The sequence below is a fragment of the Colletotrichum truncatum genome (genome assembly GCF_014235925.2).
Source record: "Colletotrichum truncatum strain CMES1059 chromosome Unknown Contig_0004, whole genome shotgun sequence".
In the NCBI taxonomy this organism is placed as follows: domain Eukaryota; kingdom Fungi; phylum Ascomycota; class Sordariomycetes; order Glomerellales; family Glomerellaceae; genus Colletotrichum; species Colletotrichum truncatum.
Genome location: NW_027222401.1, coordinates 190,014 through 215,103, shown reverse-complemented (window position 1 = coordinate 215,103; position 25,090 = coordinate 190,014). Strand labels below are relative to the sequence as shown.

The window sequence follows — 25,090 nt, the reverse complement described above, 5'->3', positions numbered from 1 at the left end:
GTCTGGTTACTACTCAGGCCAGGGCGACCTGAATTGTACCGTGTGGTGTAGAGTACCTCAGCAGTGGCCTGGAATTGGATTGGACAAACCATGGAGCGACTCGCATCCGACGCTTCTTCGGCCCCGACTAAACAGTTCCACATGCGCAAGGTTGCCAATGTGGGTGACCAGGGGCGTGAATACAGGTGTCCGCATTAATACTCGGATTGTACGCCTAGGTTGCTCAGCGCCGGGCTCCATCACATTGGAGAAACACCGGTGGGTATAACTTGAAAAGAAGAAGCAGGTCTTACTATGTATTCGCCCCGCAAAGATGGAAGTCGGCTATTCGATTGGAAGCGTGATGAGCCTTTCATTCTAGACGGTGCGGTTTTGGTTCGGAAGCCTGGCAAGTTGCAAACCCGAATATCAAATGGCTTTACAGCTACTTACGAATACATCGGGGAACCTTTGGGTCTTGCAAGGATTCATGCAGAGCTGTTGGAGCGAGCCGTTTATTACTGGGGCTTCATCCTACAGGGGCTTCAATCCTGCTCTGAAATGGCACCCAGTCAAGCAAACCAACTATTAACCGTCAAGGGAAGGCGAGGCACTGAAACTCTGCAACGCATTTATCTTCAGGATGAAGCATACCAGCAGCGCACCTAATAGCCCCGGTCTTTCGAGACTCCAGCAGCGACGGAGGATGGCACGTTGTGCCATGTAAGACTTCACAACTATTCGCTCATATATTCGATTAGTAAAGTACTCCGACAAGGCAGTTAGGTCCTTCGCAGTACAAACACATGTGTTTGATTGGAGCTGTGTAGCAGATAGGCGGTCAGTTTCGCACACAATCAAGCCTTGTAGGACGCGATTTAACCAGCAGAAAACAAACACGACGATGACAACCAGATGGGGAAAAAGGTATTTCTGGTGTTGGTGGGTTCTAGGACTGCATCGGGATCGACGCTTTCCGTCCCTCGATGGACCACTGCCAAGTGAGATGACAGGGAAGCTAATAGATCTACTACGACTTACTCAGATTCTCATCACATCTATTCGTTCATGTGTTGTCACGACTTTTCAAGGCCCATAAGTCTCGCAAGTCCTCCCATTAAGGGACTGGCCAAGTACATAACCAATTCCACAACAACAACAACAACAACGGATAAATGGACGATGTAGAATCGAAGAGCCTAGATCTCTTGAATAAAGTTTATATTCCGCCAGTAGACCAAAGGTCTTGGCACACGACACAACTACGCAACAACCGTTCGTTACACGCCAAATACCCCTACGCACGCGAGTCTCCGCAGCCACGCCCGTTTAGTGAGTAAGAAAGAAAATTTACCAGTGTGGCTTCATTGTGGGTTTTCGTACAAGAGGAGCCAGGCACACCAATCCGAAGGGATTATTCTACAGTTTGCCATCACTTCAATCCAGCTGTTAGGGATTCCCTGCATCCTTCTGCAGCACGCAGTGATAATGACTGTGGCTTGGGCAAATACGCTTCAGATGTTGCCAACACAATGTACGTGTTTGAGCGTCAGCCAACACAATCAGGAAAAGAGGATTCGCATCAAGGAACCAACCTGGCCTGTAAAGCAAATGTACCCGCTTCTCAAAGTTTATCAAATGAGCTTTGTCGGTGGTGCTTGCAGCTGCAGGAAAGGCAAGGGTATCTCATAGGCCAAACTCGGCTCACATCCTAGACAATGAAAGGAGACAGGACCAAGATAACGCTGCTACTCCAAGCCCTACGCCCTTGTCTTTACTTCACGCTATTACGAATCTGCCCTAGAGGAAAGCCTGAAGGACATCGAGAGAGCCCAGTGTTCACAATCGCCTTGGGAATGGCCCAACATCGGCGCAAACAACGAGGCATGTGAAGGCAAGGGTGGATCGAGACGAAGAACAGGCACCGTCAGGTCCGACATCCCGGGGAGAAGTTGGCCAATCATGGCTTCTGAAAGGCGGTGGGAGCCCGTATGCCCGTTCTGTTTTGAGAAGAACATCGTATTGTGGCTAGAAGCCCAGCTGAGGCTGGGAATGGGATGTTCGGAAAGGCCTCAAGTCGCAACACCACACACCTCCAACGACGTCGTATTGTCTCGTTCTAGGTTGCCCGCTAAGATACCATCCCGTCCCACATCTGCGACATTTCCGTCCTTATTGACTGGCTGGGTGGATAGCAGACAGGGACACCGCGGGCTTTCTCTATTGGGGAGGTGAGGGCATGAAGACGATTTGAAAGCCCGCATCGAGAAGATGCCAGGCCCTACCCTCCGCCGCCGCCATCGTCCTTGTTCCCGACGCCTCACTTCCCGTCTTTGGAAGCACCTCTCATGCAGCTACGCAGCTGGCGCTGCACGAAATATTCCTTTTATTTTCCCCCGGGAAAATGGCTTCAGAGCGACAAACGTCCCTTGGCGATATGACAACTCATACTTCCAGCGGAATGAATCCCTGCTCGCGCATGTTGGGGATAATCACTTGGCTCATCGCTCAATCTCAGGCGCGCAGCATGCCACTTACGCCAAAAAAAAAAAAAAAATCTAGAATTTGAAATCCACAACCGAGAAAACGTCAAATTTGATATCTCATCGGTGTGGATCTCGGTGTTTGATGGTGCCGTCGGCCTCGTATCCTACTCGCCGTCTCCTGCGTCGGTGAGCCATGCTTGCGATGATCAGCCGTCCGCCCTCAAGGGTAATGAAAAGCAAGGGGTAAATATCTCGCTACCGTTGCGGTATCTCTCTGCCGCCACAACTCAGCGCGAACGGGTTGATGGATCCGGGAGGTGTCCCAGACGAAAGGATATGGATCACTCCAACAGACATTTTGTTTTCTCTAGAGGCCTGAGGTTAGGCTTGAGGAGCCTGTAGAACCACGGTCGCTGGGCAGCTCAACCAGTGGCTGAAGCACCGTGGGAATTCAAGAAATGTCGGATCTACCAGAGCCAATAGCCGTTTAGGAGTTCAAAATGTTCGGTTTGTATAACAGTAAAAAGTTTTTCAAGTCTGAATCGAACAGAACGTGGCAAGACTCCCAGAAATTTGTTAGAATTCGTTGAGACTCTGTTTCCTTTGGGTTGCTTCAACCACGATTGCCAGATGCAACCAGCCAGCACACGAAGGAACAGGAACTTTCAAATACGTTACAATACATTCCCCAACCGACCTACTCCAACAGCGGACTGTGTCAGGCTAGCAGGTTGTTTTCTTGGCTGCTTTACTTCGCTCTACTAAATCTGTGACTTTCATTTACGATCTTGTTGGAACTTAGCTTTGTGGCGGCCATATCACCACTCGTTTCCGCGGACCGAATCAACGGCAAGCGCCTCCCTCTGTGCCGCGTCTTGTCCTACACCCGCGCTGCAATAGACCGACAGCGAGAGGAAGCAGTGAACCGTACACCACATCGCCTGCTTGCTTCGTTGTACAACGCAAGTCGCAGACGCCACGCCCGGTGTCGCTCGCGTGAGTGGACAGATCCCGTCGATCGCTTTTCGGCAACATCTTTGACAGGATAGGGGTACGGAATGAGGCATAACAATAGAGGTGCTATATTGGTTCGCCTCCAAACCCCTCAGCAAAAAGTCTGTTTTCAGAAGGAAAAGAAGGCGATCCATTTCCATGAAGATGCTTGGCTGCTGAAATGCATCTCTTATGATAGTGGCTGACGAGGGTGAGCCTGCATGAGGATATTGGCCTGCTTTATTAACCGATAGGGAGCAATTGGTGCCTCGCAACGGGTCCGGGGCAAACTTCCAAACAAAAGTAACGTCGGCCGTGGTTGCATTAGAGATGTTTGTTGGTTGGAAAACAGTCTCGCCTGCGCTGTTCCCGTCATTGCCCGTCATCCATCTCCCTTCTGCTTGTCTCTCCCGCCGGCCCCTTCCACTAAAGCTGTGCTCATGCTCGCCACGCAGGTCGCAATAAACCTTATTATCCGTGCAATTCGGGGTACATCCCATGGCAGAGCTGAACAACGACGTCGTCTCATTGGCAAACCTCTCGCACGTCAACGGCGCACCTCTGTTTAAGATGCATCGAAGCTGGAGATAAACAAAAGCAAAGCAATGAAATAATACTAATAATAATAATAATAATAATAATAACTAGCACTACTACACTTAATCTTAGCTGTCAGGGACCATCTGAAGTATCCCGTGCCTGCATAAAGGGCGCGGGCAGAGTTTGTTGTATTCTACCGCACTACTACTTAACAACAGCGGGAAACGAGGATAGTATTGACAACGTTGCGGTTTAGCTTCAGGTCCCTGTGTCATAGATGGCGGTATCAACGAATTGGTAGGGGGGAAAAAAATCTGCTATCACGGGAAACTCAAGTTTTGCCATTTTGCCGCGCTCATAATTTTTGTCTGCCGAGACAGGAGGGAATACTCCGGTCCAAGCAAAGGCGCAAGCTCTAGCTACGAGTTCTCGGCAGGCGTCTATTCGGAATCAGTAGAACCTGAGAACATTCCTTAGCCTCGTTGTTTCTTGGCGGGGTTGTGTTTCCCGAACACCGTTGACATACTCGTTGCTGACAATTGGTCGAAGCCGCTCGGAATGATACCCGTAGCTTACAACATCTGACCCATTCGTGAATCCCCCTAGCCGATGCCATCAATAATCTTTCCGTACATCGTACGTCACGGGCAATTAGACTGATCTCCCTATTCACACCGGATCAACTGCTCCTACTGACTACAGCTCCTGCTCCACATCATGGGGTTTCACGAAGGCCACGCCGACAGATTCAGCACCATGCAGCGGAAACTTGCTTCCAAAGTATCTGGTTAGCGGCTGCGCATCGCCGAGGCCGGAATGAGTGCTTGTTCCCGGGCCTGTAGCTCCCCGTGATGTATAAGGGGAAGGGTGAAAAATTTCGTCTTTCTGTTTTCTTTTTTTTTCGCCTCGCCTTTGGTATCTTGTTCTTAATTCTTTTCACATCCATCCGAGTTCCTCGTTTTTTTAATGCCAAGGACCTAGGAGCCGCTCTAACGTTGCATCTTGGTCACGTCCCACCACAAATGTAGGGAGGATAGCAGCAGCAATTGTCTAACCCACTCGCTTCGCTTGCCCCGCCGCTATTCCCATCTCATCCCGCCCCCCTCTCGATAAGCATCGGTCCAGCCTCAAGTCCACATTGGCATCACGCCCTTGCCCTTCCGTCCTACGCCTCGCGGTGGTCCTCGGGGACCGCCTGCCCTGGGTGTCAGGCCGCCCATCAAATCCATATTCTGGTCGTCGGTAGTGTACTCAGTGGTCCGGAAGCCGTCGCCCTCCTTGAACATGGTGGTGTAGAGATTCGAAACGGACTCTGTGAGCTCATACATGGCCTTGGTGCGTTCGCTGTCGGCATCTGACTGGATCTCAAGGGTACCCAGCTGCTGATCGATCTTGCCGTCAATCTTCCCGTCAACAATGAGGAAACCGAGAATGTCCTGGACCTCGGGTTGCGAGATTTTCAACTGCTTCGCGATCCAGGCTAGCTTCATCCGCGTGTAGGGTGCAATGAGCTTGAGAACGCCCTTGGTACGCATGTTGCGTGTAACTTCATCAATGTTTTCGGCGATAAAGGGATCGGCAAGGATATCCTGGTTTTTCTGGAGCACGCTCTCGTAGGCATGGACATCGTCTCGTTGGTAGGCGTCCACCAATTCCGTCATAGCCGTAATGCGCGGGTCCTGCTTGTAAGGCTTGGTCTCCTGTGAGTCAAACGGGTTGATTGTCGACTTGACCAGCATGGTTGTGAGAAGCAGGTATTTGAGCACCTGAATACGTTGGAGTGAGCCGGCCTCGTCGTAGTTGCGGAAGGACTCGAAGAAGTCGGTCTGGGCCTCAGCCCAGTTCTCCTCGCTCATGTGCATCTTGCCGCCGCACTCGCGAATGATGCCCATAATCTTGGGGTGCGGAACGGCAGACCTGACCTTGAGGGCACGCTGATACAGGCGCTTGAGCTGCTTGTTGTTCTTGGTCTCGGCGTGCATTTGAATCTCAAGAGCGTATATCTCCATAGAATATGTGCCCTTGCTGGGGTCGTCGCTGCCATCCTCCTTCTGACAAGCTTTGTGGAGATCCCGAAGCTTCTTGGAGACGGTGTTGTAGTCCTTGCGGTCGAGCAGGAGCTTCGCGAGTTTGATATTGGTCTTGAGCCAGAGCCTCTCGTTGTTGGTGCTTTGGAAGCTCTCGAGCGTGAGAGAGTAGAACTTTTCGACACAGGCCACCGCCTTAGGGCCATCTGAGCCCTTCTCAATGTAGTCCAGCATGTTGTTGATCGATTTCTCCGAGTAGTTTCTCGTTACTGCTGATTTGACGTACGTCAAGAGTTCGGCATAGTGTTCTGTCGCCTGTTTCCATGTCAGCGACCTATCTTTGCTTCGCCTTATGTGTGCTGAGAGCCTGCCTGTACCTTATCATACTGGCCAAGCTTAAACTCAAGTTTGATTGCTTGTTTTAGACCTTTGAATCCCCATTCGCCCTTCTCCTCTTCTAAGGGCGGTATGCCCAGGAACTCTGTGATTGCATCTTCGGGGTCGGTAAGCTTGAGCTGCTTCGCGTTGTAGTATTTGTTTTCGATGCCGACATCTCCGGAATCTTCGTCGTCGTCTTCCTCGTACTCGAAGTCATACCTGTCTTGATATTAATAACAACTCTTTGCACCCCAGTCGAGAAGATCGTGATGAAGGGAAGCTCACTGCTCCTCATCCGACTCCTGCATGAAGTCTTCGTCGTCGGACATCGTGGCGGTTGGTGCTCAATTATTTGGCAAATCACAGCTTTATATGGTAGATTTCTGATGACCGTGCCGCCATAAATTATCGGGTTGAAAGAAAGTGAAGAGTAATTGATTTCGTGGTTCGTGGCGCTGGAAGTGAATGTTTAAGGCTGAGCGGTTGAAGTTGGTTTCCAGGCAGGTGCTGTTGACGGAGGTAGGGAAGGCGGGGGAGCTTATCGATTGGCGAGACCCACCAAACGCTTGTCTGATAACGCACAGACCAGGCAGGCAGGACCATGGAGGCAACTTTTTTGTTCCACTGTTCCAGCCCGTCGCATTTCTGTTCGCCATCCTCAATCATCACACTACAACATCCGTCGTCTATTCTGCTCGACGTCGCGTATCCCTCGAATTTGCTGAAAACTTCAACAAAAACCCGCGGGAAAATCCGACAAGATGGGTGGCGATCTTAATTTGAAGAAGAGTTTCCACCCTTCTCTCCTGAAGAACCAGGCCAAGGTTTGGGAAGAGGAGAAGAAGGCGTTGGAAGAGCGAAAGAAGACGCAGCAGAGGATCAATGAGCTGAAGGAGGAGCGCGCCCGCGAAGAATTGCAAAAGAAGCTCGAGGCTGCCGGACACGCCAAAAAGGTCGACCGCGTTGAATTTCTATACAGCGGCCCTACCGATGGACAGACCGGGACCACGGAAGAGCGCGAGAGCTACCTCTTGGGCAAGCGTCGCATCGACAATCTCATCAAGGGCACGGAACACAAGAATCTTGAGAAGCAGGCTGGACAAGAGAGCTTTATGGCCCTACAGACAGCCAACACGGCACGGGATACTGCTGCAAAGGTCCGAGAAGATCCTCTTCTCGCGATTAAGAAACAAGAGCAGGCTGCATACGAGGCCATGATGAACGACCCCATCAAGCGAAGGCAGCTACTTGCATCCATGGGCATCGAAGATGAGAAGAAGTCCAAATCAAAGAGGAGGGAAGACAGGCATGAGCGACACAAACGGAGACATCACAGGCATCGCGAAGATGGCTCGGACGATGAAAGACATCATAAGCGAAGACGTTCATACTCCCGATCCAGGAGCCCTCGCCGGCACAGAGGTGACACCGAAGACGAGGACAGACGTGAGAGACGCCGGCGCAGCGACTCTCAGGACAGAGACAGCCACCGACGGAGACGAGCATCCCGGTCCAGATCGCCGCGGAGACGTGAATCTGGAAATAAGGACGAATCCGACAGACGAGATCGACGCGAATACCGTGATGATCGCGAAAGGCGGCGCCAAGACCCCGGGTCAGATGAAGACCGTGCTGTGCGACGACGAGAGAGGTCACCACGAGGCTACGACAGGCGGAATGACCGCAATGCAGGCAACTCAAGCTCTAGGGGTCCTAGGCATTACGACAACCACAGGCACGACCGCGACAGAGGCCATGACAGCCGATCACACAGCAAGGTAGACGATTCGGCGGCGGATGAGGAAAGAGCAAAAAAGTTGGCGGCCATGCAAGCCGCCGCCTCTGATCTTGATACCGACCGAGACCGTCGACTGGCGGCTCTTGAGGCACAGGAGGCAGCAGCGCGCGACGCCGACAATCAGGCAAGGGAACGGTCCTCCAAGTACGGTGGTGACAGGCAGTTTGTCAACGGACTGCATCGCAAAGCCGGCAACATGGGTCTGGCGGAGAGGCTTGGGCGGGGCAGACAAGGCCTGCAGAGAGATGACGACTGAGGAGAGGATGCAGATGACCAACTTAACAGAAACAGTTCAAAGATTGGCCATGGCACTAAAATGAAGCTGTTGTGGAGTTCACGAGGCAGGCCTTCGGGGCAACTCGCGCGCGGAGGAGTGTTTTGGGAGAATGGACCTGGGTAGCACTGGCCAATGGAGGGATCGATTCTACATATGCGGACGGGAAGGCTGGAATGGGACTGAACCATAAGGGGTTTTTGGAATGGGATTCTCCCCCGCATAACGACTTTGGGTGCATGCTGCACATCATCAATAGAGCTTCAATAATTTTCAATGGTATGCAGGCAGGAGAGACATGGATAGAATACCCAACCAGAGTGACGATGCGTCATTCAAGAATAAACAAAGCACATATTCTGGCAACTACAGTTTCCACCATTTACATAGATTACGTCACGGCTGGATCGGCGAATGAGATAAACAGCAGCTATGAGCATTGATGTTCTCTCCACAACCAAAGCACTCCAGCAGCGGGAGGGCTTTTGGAGCACAGTCATCGGGCGGGCTTGGTTGTGGCGGAGGGGAGGGATGAGGGGGGCATCCGAAGCACGATGGAGCGGCAAGCCAGCGTTTGGCGGGGCGGCGAGCGTCAGAAATCCCTGGCAGTGCCTCACTACTCAATGCGGCGGGTTGCCCTGGAAGTTGGTGACTGCGACACAAGGTCTGATGGATGAGGAAGCTCGTAATGTTGTGTGTCGTCCTACATTTGGGTTCAGGGTGGTAGTCTTACTGTGATGAGGTCGTTACCTGGGTGAGGCAGTCAAAGTCATGTACGGAATTTCGGCAAGAATTTTACGAGCCAGACGGACGCAAACGGCTCCAGGTCGGAGGCCAGACGGAGTGACACGAGTCTGGGTCCTTGCACAGTCTGAGGTCTCTGGTCCCGTCAAGGTCGCCGCCGCTCTCGGGGCCTCTCAAGCTTTCGGCAAGGTGGTGGGCTGGTTGGCTGGGATAGGCCTGCTTGCTCGAGAGAGGTGGTCCTTGGTTCATGATGGGGTCAACGTTTGAGTAGTGGAGTTTGTTTGGTTTGACAATGTGTGACTTAGTAGTAGTGCCTTGGTCTGGGAGATGACGATTTGAAGGCGAATGAGTCGTATATTGCCCAGAAGTTATTGGTGGTGAGGAGGGCAAAGAAAGTGCGCGTCTGGAGGCTTAGATGAGGTGTGGTGAAACTGGGCAATCCGTCCAAGAAGGATTCGTTGAGATAGGCCGGGGGAGAAAATAGAAGACGGAGATCAGCAAACATTGAGGTCGCAGATGCGAGTAAGCTACGAGGTATAGATACACTACCTCAGCAACCACCGGCACGGACAATGAGAACGTCGGGGATTTTGGCGATGATCTGAATCTGCAGGATCTGACAAGTTGCGGAGGAGGGCCGAGAGCAGCTGAGGATAATACACGACACTATCTGTGCATGTAATGTAATGTTGCAGGAAAGAAACAACCTTGTATCTGTCATAAGACTTTGGGCGTACTAATACAACATGCCCCTCCACGCTGTCTTGCCCAGAGCGGCGTTCACGGACTGGGCCCGGGGGGGTTCTTGACGCCACCGGACTGGTGAACCAGGGGGGAGAAGGGCGAAAAAAGCCTAATCGACAATTACCACAACACAACAGATAGATACTCGATACGGATATTTTGCAAAGCTACCAGGACCTTAGTGAGATGCAACAGGGCTCTTTCCCCGTGGCGTGGCTCAGCTCGCTGGAGGGTCAAAGCCTCATTTTAGCGGGTCTTAATGAAGTCTTGTAAAACCGCGTTGGAGGTGGCAGCAGCTGAAGCTGAAATGATGATTGCTTTTTCTGAGTGTGATGTCTGCAGATGTTTGTACATTGCGGATACATCTCAGCGTTGTGATGGATATTTGTTTTAGTGCATGCAGGACGCGTGCCAATTGACTGGCGGGGAAGTAGACATACTCCACTCTGTGAACTGGGGCCTCCTGTATGTTGGTGTTAGTGATGATGATGATGACGATGATGATGCTGTGCTGTGCTGTGCGCTCAGTCAGTGACATTTTGCAGCTGGTTGCGTTCTTGCCGTCCGTCGCCTTGGCTGCCCCAGTCATTTCAACTAAGGTAAGGAGCCCCATCGTGGCAGGCGCGGCCACTTGCCTGCCTTCCAATTTACCCCCTGGGCACTTTCCACCTGGCCCCGTTGCTGCTGTTGCTCTTGCTGTTATTGACGGAGTACTGGGCGCCTACTCCTGCTTTTCAGCATCCAATTACTGCAGCCTCTCCCTTCCTCCCTCCTGCTCTATTTCTCTTTTGAGGCCCCAGCCCCGTCGCCCATACTATCTATGTACATACATAGTAGCAGGCAGCCCACCACCACAAACACCACCCAAAAGCACAGTCCCTCCTTCTCCGTCCCTTTTTTAACCAACCTGGACCTGGCAAGAGTGACTAACCCGGCCTTGCCTTGCTTGTTCCTGCTGTTTTTTCTCGGCCCCATTCTACGGGCCCCTTCTGACTCCATCTCCGCCAATTGAGCAGCGTACCTTTTTCCAACCAATTTCCCACAGCGGCAGTCCCCATCCATTGTCCCCAATCCTAATCCAACCCAAATCCAATCCCAATCCCGTCTCCATTCACTAGGGGCACTTTCCTCTGCAGATACATCCTACTAGCTGTCACTCCTGCACCTGCCTTTCACTTTACGTCTCTTTTTCGACTTTGCAGGCTTGCATCCAGGTAGTGCACTTTGTTGCACTCGCAGTCCCACAACGCAGCGTGCCTTCCCTCCTTGTCCCCGCTCATCCTCCTCGTTCCTTCCCTCCCGCGCTACCATTCAATTTACTCCCTTCCTAAGTCTATCGCCTGAGCCCGTTGTCCCTTCCGCCTTTGGCCTTTGTCCGTTTCCTTTTGCCGTCGCACACCGGCCCAGAGCACAGCCGCAAACAACAACTACCCCGTCCGGCTTCTCTTCCCCTTGCTACCTCTGACGAACCACAACTTGCCAACCCCCCGATTGACGATCACCAGCAAACAAACGTTGCTTTCTTCACAGGACCGCCTGTCCCTGTATCGCTCCAGCTTGCTCTCACCATCCCTTTAGCAAACCTCACACTCCTCAACCCTTACGACACCTACCAGCCCACCAATCTCACCCACCATGCCCTTGTGCGGAGGTTCTAAGACGGTTCAGCGCAAGCTGGTCCTACTGTAAGACCAACCGGCGGTTCCCCCCTTGTTGGTGTCGCTTGGCTGCGACGTGTGGACTCTGGCTGATTGATTTGATACCTGCAGTGGTGATGGCGCGTGCGGCAAGACATCGTTGTTGAACGTCTTTACCAGAGGGTAAGTCCGACGCCGCCTGGCCTTTCTTTCTCTCTCTCACTGGCTCTCGCTGGAAGAGCGGGCTTGCCTCTGTATTTGATGTTTCTTCTTGCTGACCCAAAATAGCTATTTCCCGACTGTCTACGAACCCACCGTTTTCGAGAACTATGTCCACGGTACGCGACACTTCTCTCCTTTTGCGTTCTGGCGCCCGATACCTCGTTTTCCCTATCGAACATGTTGCTGATGTAGGGCTCATAGACATCTTCGTCGACAATGTACACATCGAGCTCTCGCTCTGGGATACCGCTGGTCAGGAGGAATTCGATCGCCTTCGTAGCTTGTCTTATGGTAGGAACAATCCCCGCCCTCGATACGAGGTTCTTCGCTGACTTGGGCGTAGACGACACCGACCTCATCATGCTCTGCTATAGCGTCGACAGCAAGGACTCTCTCGAGAACGTCGAGAGCAAGTGGGTCGGCGAAATTGCTGACAACTGCCCCGGTGTCAAGCTAGTTCTAGTCGCCCTGAAGTGCGACCTTCGCGAGTCCGACAACGAGGAGGAGGAAGGCGCCGAGGGCCAGCAACGTGAGAAGCGCCCCATGATCAACTACGAGCAGGGATTGGAGGTTGCTCGCCGCATTAATGCCCTCCGCTATCTTGAGTGCTCCGCCATGCGCAATCGCGGCGTCAACGAGGCCTTCACCGAGGCCGCCCGTGTCGCCCTCAGCGTAAAGAAGGACCGCGAGGAATCCAAGTGCACTGTCATGTAAGCGCCAGCGACACTATTCCGATTCGATTGTCATTTCGACCTTCCATGTTCTCCTATCGACCCTCTACATTCACGACACTATCGATCGGGCGGACCTTGTTTCGGACTGGATCGGAATACCAATTTTCACTTTTGCACTTTGAAGGCGTCGGCGTTCCCACGGATTGGACCTTACACCCCCTCATGTTGCCCCATTCACATCATTACGTCCTTTATTGCAGCCCGTTCAGCTCTTTGGGCAGACGCTACTCTACTTCGCCTTCGACCACTACACGGACTTGTGGCTCGACATGACGTTCTCGATACCTATTGGGTATCGTCTGCTTTTGAGCACAACTGTAAATACCCCTTTTCGATTCTCAACGCATATATGGTACGGGGAAGGTTTTGTTTCCTTTGTCTCATCGTAAATTATGTATACAGGCGGGCCGCATGGCTAGGAGGCATAGCATGCTAGGCGGAAGGAGGTTGCACATGCACATGGTCTGGCTAGATTCCTCAGATGGGAGAATAGCAGCAGTCAGTCCGTCTTTTACTTTTCTTTGGCCTGTACAAGCAAAAGTTCTTAGCCTAGATGATGCTTAATGAAACGCCCATTCAACAATCTGTCATCCACTCTTTGATAAGGACCCCCATCTCACGTCTCCGGTCTCCGACATCTTGGTAACTCAAGATATGAAGTTTGATCGTCGGCAGGAGCGATCGCCAGCAAGGAATCATCTGGACCCTGGTCGGAAAAGTAGCATCAAACTGATTCCTCATGTCTGCCCGGTCAGAGTTGGACAACAAGAAATGGATATGAGTGGTATTTGCCAGGTGTCAGGTTAGAGAATTGCCATCACGCTCCTAGGGATATCCCCGACTGGACTAACTCTCGAAGCGCAGACGGTCCTGTTGCAATCGGACTGGGGAAGCGGAAAATCAGGGTCCAGCCAGCAGCCACTTTTGCTGGTGGTTAGAACCCTAGCCCAGGGCGGGCTGAAAAGACAAATCTTACACAGCCGTGCCGTTACGCCTCCCTAGTCGTCCAGTCCGTTTTGTGAGAGGTCGTGGCTTTGGGTTTTAACATCTTTGTTCCCATTGTTAAGTCAGAGCGGGTGCAAAGGCTATGATTTCAGGACATCGAAAACGGCTCACAAAATGGTCTGGAGGGTACGGATGCGGTCAGCGCCCTTTCAGCCATCCTTGAGCAGTTGACATGCTTTATTACATGTAATCCTCAGGTTCTCACCGACACCTACTAGACGACATTCCTCTGCCAGCGCTGACTATTCCTGTTGCTATGTTATCGCTACCGCATTGGTGACTTAACAATGAAAGGACAATACGGTATCACGCCAAAATGTCACCGTGTCAAATTCATCGAATGCGATGTAAAACGAGCAGTCTTGCTGGGGTTGGAAATTTAGTTGTGGCCAGCCAATTCATTTTCATTTACCTCGCTAGTCGTACAAAATCTGCTTTCCAAACTCCGAAATACACAATCGCTAATGAAACACACACAAATATGTCGGTACTAACACACCCAAATTGGAAGGTATTTTAAGCCGCTCAGTCTCAACTCCAGTCTTGTGTCTTGTTTCCGGTTTAACCCTGTTTCCGGTACACCACGGCGTGTGCCATGGACATCTGAATTAAGCATGAAGAAGAAAGGAAAATAATCAACGGAATCAAAATGTGTCTCGTTTATGGAACGGCATTTAGTCGCCGTGGCCTGGAAGTAGTTAGCGTCGAAGGACATGGAGGAAACGCAGGGTAAGAGGTAAAAAAAAAACTTACGACCAAGAGCCTTGCCGCGCTTGGAAACCTCGCGGGCATGGTACTGCTTAATCTTGGCCCGTCTGGCCTCCTCGCGCGCCTCCTCCTCGAGCCGTCGCACCTCGGCCCTAGCGGCAGCGACACTCTCCCTGGCGGCCATCAGTGCGCGGTCGGCCTCTTTCTCGGCGGCCTCTGCGCCCATGACGCGCTCGCGGGCGTGCACGATGCTGGGATCCATCTCAACGGAGCCTCCTGCGCCGCCGAACTTGTGGAGCAGACCACGACGGCCGGAAGAGGCGTCCGTGGATCGGCGGAAAACGCCGCCGCCTGCCCCGTTGTGGTTGTGGCGACCATCTGGGGAGGTGTGGTACGTGGTTGACGAGAGCGAGGAACGAGAAGTGGTGGATGTGCGTGTTGTGGGAGTGGGGGAAGGGTCACGGCGCGAACCAAAAAGTCCGTGTTTGCGAGGGGGGTGCTCGGCGACGGGCTGGTGGACGACGGGTTCCGGCGAGGGCTCCCGGCGGGAACCGAAAAGGCCGTGCTTGCGGGGTGGCTCCTGAACGGGGTGGTGAACAGTGGGCTCCGGGGAAGGGTCACGGCGGGACCCGAAGAAGCCTCGACGTTCCGGGGGTGGTGGGGTTGGTTCCCGAACTGGCTCGGGGGAAGGTTCGCGACGGCCGCCTCCGAAGAATGGCATTGTTGAGGGTGGAAAAAAGGGTTAGGGGACAAGGGTGGCTTGGTGGGGGAAAAAAAAAGGCTTGTTTTTGGCTCTTTGAGTCTTGGGATTGCGTGGATGCTTACGACTGAAAGCTTGGGATGCTGGGTAAGTCGGATAAGTAGTTTCTCGGCGAGGAGGATATGGGGTTATATCTAAGTCTCCGTATCCCCTCCCAGCCCGTCATGCCATTATCATTGATGACTTAGCTAGCCTTCTGTTGTGCTATTCACCGCTGGTGCAAACCACCACCGTGCCGAGACCTTGACCAACGTATTGTTGGCAAGCGATGCTGCACAATGATGCCAAGATGGGCACTCGTTTCCTCTTCCTTACCACGAATGCCAGCACAACCGACTAACTGCATCAACGGCGTCCAGAGTCTTGAGCTGTGCTACCCCAAACCTGTTTGCTGGTGATCGGCGGCTGAGATCACCATGGCTAATGACGTCAGGGGACAAGAGGTAAGCAGCGGTCGCTCGAGGTCAGCTGGCCAATGAGAGGCGGACATGTCGGCAACCCAACCCTTTTTGGCAGGACCCCTAGATTTCTCCAGTCTCCGAGAGGGCGCTTTTGGGGAATGGGTCATGCAGGGTCTTGTTCAGGAATGTCTTGTCCGTCGTCTTCCTGCTTCCGAGACTTGTTGGTGGGTGGTGCTCAGATGACAGGGGTCTGTAAGGGGAGGTATTGATTATGACATCGTACATGTCTCTTGTGGAAGAGGAGCAATGCTCGACGAGATTTTGAAAGGGGCAGTGCTGAGAATGCAAGGGGTCGTATTGGTGAGCCTTGACGGCTCATCGGGCAGCGGGCATCAGCTAGTCAGACCCTGATCGTGTGCTCAGTTGCTCAATGATCTGGCTGGCTCCTCCGTCGTCTGAGACTGGCTGGTTTCTAACGGTCGGGATTTTGTAATTGCAAGAGGCTAAGTTGGACCGTTGACGCTGTGGCTTGGGGTATGGCGTTGTGGTTGGACAACGGCCGTCATTGCACGGTGGTCTTAACGGGTGGCATTCTCCGTTCTCCGCGGACACGCACAAACGGCAGACGTGACGGTGGTCTTAATACGTTGACCGGCCTATCTGTGATATTGGTTGCGGTTACAACCGGGGTGGGCTAAATGTTGCAGGAGACATAGCCTGAAGCTTAATCTGACCATGTTCGCGGGGAATCCGTTTTGACCAAGGTCAGATTGGTGCTGTTTCCTGCTGGATGTCGACGCTGCCCTGAATATCTTGCTGAAGATCATATTCTGGGGCCGGTTGCAGCGGATCATGGAGGGTCTTGATGGTACTTGCCATGGCCGAGACTTTGAGGTTATGCCTATATTTGGAGCGCTCGTGTAGGTGAGTATAGTCGCTTAGTCTCATTGATATTGCTTGTTGCGATTGTTAAGTGGATGCCTCTCTGCTCTTGATTTTTGGCATCCTTGCTAGTGAAAGCTGAGTACCATTATAGTCTCTTTCTTCGGCAGACCTTGGCCATGTTCCCTTATGCTTACGAATCTACTATATGGGTGTAGGTAACAGTTCGGTTATGTGCCGAAGCTCAGTATGACTGTCTTCTCCTCGGGTGTTGATCATCTATCATCAAAAGAAGAGATAGGGAACGCTCCTCACACTCAATTCCCATACATCTTCAAGCGGACTGAAAAAGCCTGTCTCTTGCGTGAATTATGAAACAATTAGACACAATTACACTGGAGGCTTTCAAATTTGTGACACTAATATAGTGACCTAAACTTTGAGCTGATGCTAAGGTGCTTCCGAACTGTCCTGGAGCAGATAACCGCATGTTTAATTCTGTCGTACGACTACCCGAGCTATTTTGTTCGAGCTTGGATTGGATTAGACCAAGAAACCCTTTGCATTGATAATCCGCCGCGAAAGCTTCAAAGTTGCATTCGCTCGGCGCCATCACAGCCAGTCAGCTGCAAGCATATCATCATTTGCGACTTGCAGCGTCGTTACCTCAACACCCAATCGGCAACATCAGCGAATACAGGCAGACCAATGACGAACATGCCAGCGTGCGTATCGCTGCACCCCTGGATTGGCCGAATGCTGGGTCAATCTCGGATGTAACTCAAGGGTGAACGTCACTTGATGACACCTCGAAACATCCTCTGTAAAGATGGAATTCGACTTCTTATTCCTAAGAAAACGCTGGAGTAAGTCGTAATTGAACGGCTTCAATTCGATGAGGCGTCGAGCTGATACTAGGCGATTTGGGGGATTGGTGCTGGGAACAATTCTAAAACGCGGTACTCGACAGGTAAGGCGACATGAATAGCCCTGAGAACGAAGGTAGTAGAAGTATAGTTCTAATTATTACTCGTTCTGGTGCTACATAGATTCGTAGTCAGAACTGAAGACAACATTGCGAAGCTTCTGACTGGGTATATGCTCGCACTCTTTCCCCTCCTTAAGAAAATTAACCGGTCTAAATAGTGCCATTACCGCACCGTTTATTTAGGACTTGGCAACACCCTTCTCAAGCTTGCTCTCCTCTGGCTCCTTCCTGTCCCAGGCCATCCATGCGAGCGCAATGATGAACTTCACAGCGCCGGAGATCCAGAGAGCACCGGGCATGCCAGCACGGCTCCTCTGCAACCAACCACCAATGATTCCTCCCAAGACAAGCAGGACGACGGCCAGGAATCTTCTGTTTCTCTTGGGGTTCTCCTTGAGCGGCGCGAGCAACTTGGGGTCAGACAGCAAGTCGCAGTAGACACTGGTCAGAACATTGGTGGGGACCTCGTTGAAACCCAGGATTCTGCTTGTGACGATCTGACCTCCGAACTGGAAGGCAAGAAGGGCGAGGGGAACCATTACTATGGGGTTCTCGGACGTCTTGAACTCGTGGTTGGACTCGGATCCCTCCACAGAAGCAAGTCCGAAGTCGGCGACAACACGCGTCTGGGCGAAAGCGGCGGCGAGAAAGATGAGGCATGCCTGGAGGATGAAGGACAGCGCGAGGGTGCTTCTGCGCTTCGGGTGGATGTGTCTCGATTTAGAAAAGAAGAAGCAGCCGAGCCAGAACGCCGCGATAGAGCTCAAAGACTTGAGCCAGAGCAGAGGCTCGCCAGCAGGCAGGCGGGAAGCTCCAAGGGCCATGAAGATGGTGTTACCTATGTTTGGTCAGACGGACGCCACCTCCCAACAATCATCTGACAAACTCACCAGTCTGCATACTGACAAACACGCCAGCGGCATTCACTGCCACGCTGTCGCACAATCCGGAGACCAGGCAGCAAGCAAGGACGGGAATGTCAGTGTATCGAACATTAACATCGTCACGAAGCCAATCGATGACACCTCGCTTCGACTGAGGGGTGCGCACTTCATTGCCGGCATCGGTATCCGACGAGTCTGCGACCCGGACGGCGTTGTCTGCGCTCATGTTGATGACTACACAGGTTGCCGGCCAATGTTTGTTACTTGGGTCAGTGTCGTTGTGGCGTGCCTTGTGAGTCTTGTAGTTTGCTCCTGATATCGGCGGCCTCTTTGTGGTCCGTCAATATTGTTGTTGGAATGATGAGGTGATCAATAAGGACCAGGGAGCGCGAAAGCGAAGGGGGTTCTAGGCCATTATATGAATGGGTGCGGCAAAAAAACTTGATGCCGCATGCCGCGGGCTCGTCTAAAGACTTCAAGGGTTGGCATTGCGTTATCGCGTCTAGGCATGTCGTGTTGCGATTTGACAGGGCGAATTTGGCACATTTGGTATGACTATTACCCCTCGGGTAAGCGTACTGTCTTAGAGAAGCCCACTGCCGCGTAATCGGAACCGCGCGAGGGTGTGGTCAAGGCGACCATTGGGGGGGGGGGGGATAACCTGACTAATTACCTACTTATTTTGTGATTTATGGGGCTACCCTGAGATCAGCTGACTATGGTCAGCTAGTTAGCTATGGTCAGGTTGAAATTCCTTAGCGTGGTTTGAAACCTTACCCTTGATATACTTTTTATAAGAACATTCGACATTTAAACGCTTCTAAATCCGTTCCGAATCGATTTATAATAGCTTTTTAATCGATTGAAAATCTCTTCCCTCGCCTAGAAGGAATAAGTCCTCTATTAAAACCTACTAGTCTTGATATAGAAGCTAAAGAAGACTTAAATCTTTATTATTAACTACTAGCCTAAGCCTAGTCTAGCTTACTAGTAAATAAGGAAGTAGGGATATATAAAAACGACTTTAGAATTAGTTCTAAATCGATTTAGGATTAACTTAAAACCGATTTAGAAATACTTCTAATACTTATTTTATTAGAAGCAACCCGTTCTAAGTATAATAGCTTTAAAGATGTTATATACTTACTTAAAAAGTAATCTTTCTACTTATATTTATAAAATATCTAGAAATAAGTAAGAATAAAGTCTTTTATATTATTAATATAAAGACTTTAAATAAGGAAGATATTAAATCGCCTTAAAGAATAGTAAATAAACTATTTTTAAATCGATCTAAGATCGATCCTAAACTATTTTAAAACTAATTATATTATAGATTTAGTATAACTATACTTAGTAATTCTTATTAAAATAGACGACTTTAGTATTTTTTTAAAATACTATTTATTTATATTTAACTTATACTTATATAAGTAGAAAAGCATACTTTTATTTCGATTAAAATCTTTTATACTAGAAGTATTAGAAAGTTACCTTAGAAATCTTATAAAGTATTAAAATATTATGAATAGAGGTATTATAGTATAATCTTAAACGGAAAGTAGTTTCGTAAATATTTAGAATCGATTCTGAATAGGTTTAGAACCTTTTTAGAAATAATATAACGTACATGATAAGCGAGTGAGACAGACAAGCGAGTGAGACAGTAAACCAGACCTTCGCGACAATAATATCGAAATCTATAACAAGAAATCTTAGATTGATTAATACTACTCGGATTCCTGTTCTTCGGATGTTTCCTCAATAAATTGACATGTTCTCGCGTTGTGGCCTGTATTCCCGCATACGCCACACCGACGATGAGTCGTCTCAGACCTCACTTTGCGACCACTACTCCGTCGCGTTTCCTCTTGTAGTTGCGTGTCTGCCTCTCTTTGCGACTGTATATCCTCTCCAGTAGATATAGTAAGACTTCCTCCTTTCTGTAGACGTGTTTTCTTAGCCCTTCGACGCCGACTTAATATTGCATTCTCCTCTCGAAGGATTTGAACCTCTGACTCTAGTAATGCTACCCGATGCCCTAGTCCTTCTGTCCCTCTGGCTAGCTTACTCACAGCACTATAAATTGATGCTGGAGAGCTGCTTCGGTGGCGTGAGATTCGACTCTTAATAAAAGTAGACTGTGATCTTGCTTCGCTTGGGTTGCTCGGCGTCCTAGAGATCCAAGGGTCTGGTGTCTGAGGGACCCCCTCCTCAGGCGTTGGCGTTCGGAACTTTACATCCAGCTTTGAGAGAACACTTTCTGCATTCAAAGGGACAAGTCCAGCTCCTCGGAAACCTCCCTGGATATTTTTCCTCGTAAAAGACTGCTTAAAAGCTTCGTGAAATGCTGCAAAGAAATCTTCCTTCGAGATATGGGTTGTGCCTCGCCGCATCTTATTCTCAATTTGCCGACCGTAGGCATTCTTTAACGGCTGAAAACAACCAACATCTAAGGGTTGAAGTAGATGAGACGAGTGAGCCGGCATGCACAGTGTAATAATGTTGTTTTCTTGACAAAAGAGCTCGAAGGCTGCGGAGTGGTGACTTTCATGACCATCAACAACGAGGAGGCGATATTTCCCAGACGTACGTGGTTTTGTATAAATGTCGAAGTGTCTGATCCAGTCAATACCTCTCTCGTTTGTTGTCCATCCATTTTCAGACGTTGCAATAGCCCAATCGCCCGGAAGAGAGGTTTCTGTATACCAGCTTGAGAGGTGATACTGGCCTGCAACGATGATGTATGGCGGGATGCTCTCCCCTTGGGAATTAATAGCCTGGATAACTGTAACCCATTCCCTATTGCCAGGCTGTGTCATCTTCGTATTTGAACGCCTTTCAGCACTTGTAACAACCATTCCAGAAGCAATAACGCCCATCATAAAGCCGGTCTCATCAAAGTTGTAGATATCAGCATCAGCAATACCATACTTCGCAATTGTATTCTTCACAAGCGAAAACCAGCCACGAATCACCTCTGGATCTTCGCATTGAGCTCTCTTATAGTCATACTTGCGAAAGAAACGCGTCCTAAGCTGTGGTTGTCGCTTGACGAAATTAGAAGCCCAGCGCTTCCCAACTGGAGGCGCGTCGCGCTCTGCGAGAAGTCGATTGGCCATTTCTTCCACACCACTCAGCCGGGGAGGAAATGATCGCGCATCTAGGTCGAGAATATACTCAACTATTGTCTTCTCTTCTAAATCTGATAAATTCCGTGAATTAGGCATGCTGTCGCGTCGTGAGACTATTCCCTTTAGTCGCCGGCTTAATGTTGCGTGACTGACTGTATAGAGTGCACCTGCGGCCCGAGCACTAAGTTTTGGGTCATTTCTCATTGCTTGAAGGGCAATTTGTAACCTTCTTTCAATACTAGCTGATTCCATGATTTATTGTAGAGGAAAAGGTGCCGGTCGCGTCAAGGTGCGACGGTCGCGGTTTACTGTCTCACTCGCTTGTCTGTCTCACTCGCTTATCATGTACGTTACTAATACTTATAAATAGATAAGTATAAGCATAGATAAAACGTTTTTAATAATATATTACCTACCGACTATTTATAAAAAGATATAGTCTTAAAATAGTTAATATAAAGTATAAGGTAAAAAGCTTTTCTAAATAAATTAAGAATTAATTTAAAACTAATTCGGAATTACTTTAGTATATTTTAAGAACTTCCTAGATTATAGCCTACTATATCTACTAGTTATAAAGTCTTTAAAGAGAAAACTATTATATTAGCTTTCTTCTAATTAAATTCTAGCTATATTTACTTTTAATTAAAACTATACTTTAAAAAGGAAGTATAAAAGAAAGCTTCCTTATTAATAGCTATTATCTTTTTATTAGTAATAAGAAGAGAATTATACGATATAGTACGTAAATTAATATCGAATCGATTCTAAATAGGTTCCTAACTAATTCTAAATTAATCTAGATGCTAATTATATCGTTCCTAAAATAATTCTTTAAATTATATATTTAATAAAATAAAACTTCTAAGTCTTACTTAATTTAGAAGCTATCTTAGTTATTCTTCTAACTTTTTATAAGGTTTATTTATATCTACTACTACTACTAATTAAAGCCTTAGCTAGTATTATATCTAGGTTATAATAAGTAGTCTAGAAGATTAATTAACTTAGAACGGGTTAAGTAAGAATCCTTTTAAAATCGTTTCTAAACCGATTTAGAACTAATTTAGTATTAATTCTAAATATATTCTTATAATCTTATAAACTTTAGGAATTTTATAATACTTATAATAGCTAGACTATTATAAGCGTTTATTAAAGTCTAGTAAATATAGACTTCTTATACTTAATTATTTATAAATAAGAAGTAATTAGCTTCCTAGTAGGCTGTTTATGTTTAGCGATTTAGTATAAATACTAGTATGCTTAAACTAGGCGTTAAATTCGAGTATAAAGTAATTCTAAATCGGTTCTAAGCAGGTTTAATACTAATTTACTTATAATATATTTAGTATTTTAATAATAATAGTAATATATACCTATATATTATATTTTATATAAAGCAAGCTGAATTATAGAAGAAAAAGGCTTTTAATACTTTTTAGGTAGATATAAACTATAAATATCTAGTTAGAAAGGAGGAAGTTAAGGTTATTTAGGGATAGTATAATTCGATATCTTCGAAAGGTATATAATTGCTTTTAAATCGATTTAGAATAGATTCTTAATAGATTCTTAACTATTTTAGTAGTTCTACTTATCCGAGTTTTTATTAATTTTAAAAGTATAGAAATATATAAGTAAATATATATAATTATATTTAAACTACTTTATAAGAAATTTAGATATAAAGTTAAGTAGAAATACCTTTATAATAAGGGTCTACTAGGTATTATAGTTAATTAAGACTATAAAAACCTTATTAGTATAGGTTTTTAATAGTTTCTAAACCGATTTAGAACCGATTTATAACTAATTATCTAAGGTTTAGGAAATATCTATCTTTAGAATATAACCTAGAGTATAGACTATAGGCATAGTAGGTTAAATGCTTTATACGCTTCTATTTAATTTATTCCTAATAAAGGATTAAGGTATACTATATAGAAGACTATAGCCTTAACTTTCTATAGAATTAAATATATAGCTTACTATTCTACTATTCTTTAGAAGACTATTTTGCTTTATATTAAGTATTTAAGAGTAAGGATTAATTTTATATCGCTTCTAAATCGCTTTAGAATTACTTAGGAACTAATTTACTTAGCTAAACCTTAAATAAAAGCATAAGCTTAATATAAAGCTTAAAAAATAATTATAGCTAGACTTAATTAAAACTATTTTAAAATCCCCTTATTAGATTAAAGTTAATTTATACTTAATATAAATACTATTAAGGTTTTATATAAAGCCTTATATACTTAAAGTAATCGGTATTTACTATTTGTTACGACCCGTTAAGTATGCCTAACAGAGAAACTAGCCTTACTCGAGGATAGCGGCTAGAGACAAGATATATACAGGCGACGGAAGGGACAAGGGTCGCCCCGCTAGAAAAGGAAGAACTATATTTAAGTTACGTAATAATAAGAAAGGAATAAGAGATACGACTCTTAGCATATCGGCTGCTAACAATTAAGATATTAGCAAGCGACGACGCAGACGTCAGCCTTAGGAAACGGGACTTATATATAGACCAGGACTTAAGCACCTACTTAAGCCTTCTAGATAGTTTTTTAGCAATTAACTTATAATTTATCCTCGAATAACTTTTAGCTTACTTCTTAGTATTATAAATACTAAGAACCTTATTATTATAATATAAGACTAATTACCTTACCTTAACCTTACGATCTACTAGAATAACCTTTACAAACTAGTATTAGTCTCTTACTATACCTTCTATTAGCAAAACCCTACTATTAGATAGCTAGCCGTAATACTTTAATTACTCTTATTTAGTAAGTTACCTTTTAAGACTAACGAACAGTATAAGATAAGATATCTTTGCATAGAACTACCGAAAACCCTACTCCTAGAACCTCGTCTACGTCCGAGAGACGTATTCCCTAGAATCTAGCCTAAGAGATTCAAGACTAGGAAATAAAGGAGGAATCCGATAGCGATAACGATAATAAAAAACTTAAGCAGCAACTTAAGCAGAATAATAATAAGCTTAAGGAAATAAAAAACCTATTTAACTAGAACGTCAAAGCCTTTAAGAAGCTATAGGAACAAGCCTGCCGTACTAAAGAACTAAAGAAGGAAGTTATAACCCTTCGAGCTACTACGAACGTTATATTAGCTCCTATCGAAGGAAGAGAACGCCTTAAGCTTAACACCCTTACTACCTTCGACGAAACCCCTAGACAGCTTAAAAGATACTTAGTATAGATATAGACCTACCAAGCCTTCTATATTAATACGTTCTAAAACGATACCGAACGTATCGTCTACGCTGCTACCTTCTTAAGAAGGAAAGCCCTTGCTTAGTTTAAACCCTTTTAATAAGAATAGCTAGATACCCCTATCGAGAGATATAGTTAAGAAGTAAAAGATATCTTTTTCAGCTTTAATAGATATATTAAAGCCTTTTAATCTCTTTTCTTAAACCCTGATAAGAAAAGACAAGTAGAAAGAGAACTAGCAAGCTTATAATAAAACAAATCAGCTATAATATACGCCGCAAAATTTTAATAACTCGCAGCTAGACTCGACATAACCGACGAAAGCAAAGTCTTTACTTTCTACTAAGGTCTTAAGGACGACGTTAAGGACGAAATAGCTAAAGTAGATACGCTACCTAGCTTCCTTAATTATATCGAATACGCTATTAAGATTAATAACCGACTTTATAAGTAAAAAAGAGAAAAAGGCGAAAGATAACAACCTACTAACTTAGGAAAGAAATACTAATAGCAACCTTAATATA

General features: G+C 47.5%; 6 protein-coding genes across 6 annotated transcripts; 2 read left to right on the top strand and 4 right to left on the bottom strand.

Moving 5' to 3' along the window:
* Nucleotides 1-5,125: 5,125 nt before the first annotated feature.
* CTRU02_206844 (cop9 signalosome subunit 2) lies at nucleotides 5,126-6,732 on the bottom strand (the record flags this gene model as incomplete). The annotated part of the gene is made up of 3 exons (XM_036733056.1): nucleotides 5,126-6,340; nucleotides 6,403-6,622; nucleotides 6,689-6,732. 3 exons carry the CDS (start codon nucleotides 6,730-6,732, stop codon nucleotides 5,126-5,128), a joined length of 1,479 nt encoding a protein of 492 aa, XP_036575187.1.
* Nucleotides 6,733-7,164: 432 nt separating this feature from the next.
* Nucleotides 7,165-8,457, top strand: CTRU02_206843 (uncharacterized protein; the record flags this gene model as incomplete). Its single annotated transcript, XM_036733055.1, has 1 exon — nucleotides 7,165-8,457. One exon carries the CDS (start codon nucleotides 7,165-7,167, stop codon nucleotides 8,455-8,457), a length of 1,293 nt encoding a protein of 430 aa, XP_036575186.1.
* Nucleotides 8,458-11,598: 3,141 nt separating this feature from the next.
* Nucleotides 11,599-12,536, top strand: CTRU02_206842 (GTP-binding protein RHO3 (Ras family protein); the record flags this gene model as incomplete). The annotated part of the gene is made up of 5 exons (XM_036733054.1): nucleotides 11,599-11,648; nucleotides 11,733-11,783; nucleotides 11,889-11,938; nucleotides 12,024-12,113; nucleotides 12,166-12,536. 5 exons carry the CDS (start codon nucleotides 11,599-11,601, stop codon nucleotides 12,534-12,536), a joined length of 612 nt encoding a protein of 203 aa, XP_036575185.1.
* A 1,699-nt stretch (nucleotides 12,537-14,235) lies between these two features.
* CTRU02_206841 (uncharacterized protein) lies at nucleotides 14,236-14,990 on the bottom strand (the record flags this gene model as incomplete). Its single annotated transcript, XM_036733053.1, has 2 exons — nucleotides 14,236-14,249; nucleotides 14,315-14,990. The coding sequence occupies 2 exons, from the start codon at nucleotides 14,988-14,990 to the stop codon at nucleotides 14,236-14,238; spliced, it is 690 nt and encodes a 229-aa protein (XP_036575184.1).
* Nucleotides 14,991-17,479: 2,489 nt separating this feature from the next.
* On the bottom strand, nucleotides 17,480-18,410 carry CTRU02_206840 (DUF1275 domain protein; the record flags this gene model as incomplete). Its single annotated transcript, XM_036733052.1, has 2 exons — nucleotides 17,480-18,138; nucleotides 18,191-18,410. The coding sequence occupies 2 exons, from the start codon at nucleotides 18,408-18,410 to the stop codon at nucleotides 17,480-17,482; spliced, it is 879 nt and encodes a 292-aa protein (XP_036575183.1).
* Nucleotides 18,411-19,914: 1,504 nt separating this feature from the next.
* Nucleotides 19,915-21,570, bottom strand: CTRU02_206839 (transposase; the record flags this gene model as incomplete). Its single annotated transcript, XM_070204787.1, has 1 exon — nucleotides 19,915-21,570. One exon carries the CDS (start codon nucleotides 21,568-21,570, stop codon nucleotides 19,915-19,917), a length of 1,656 nt encoding a protein of 551 aa, XP_070061320.1.
* Nucleotides 21,571-25,090: the final 3,520 nt, after the last annotated feature.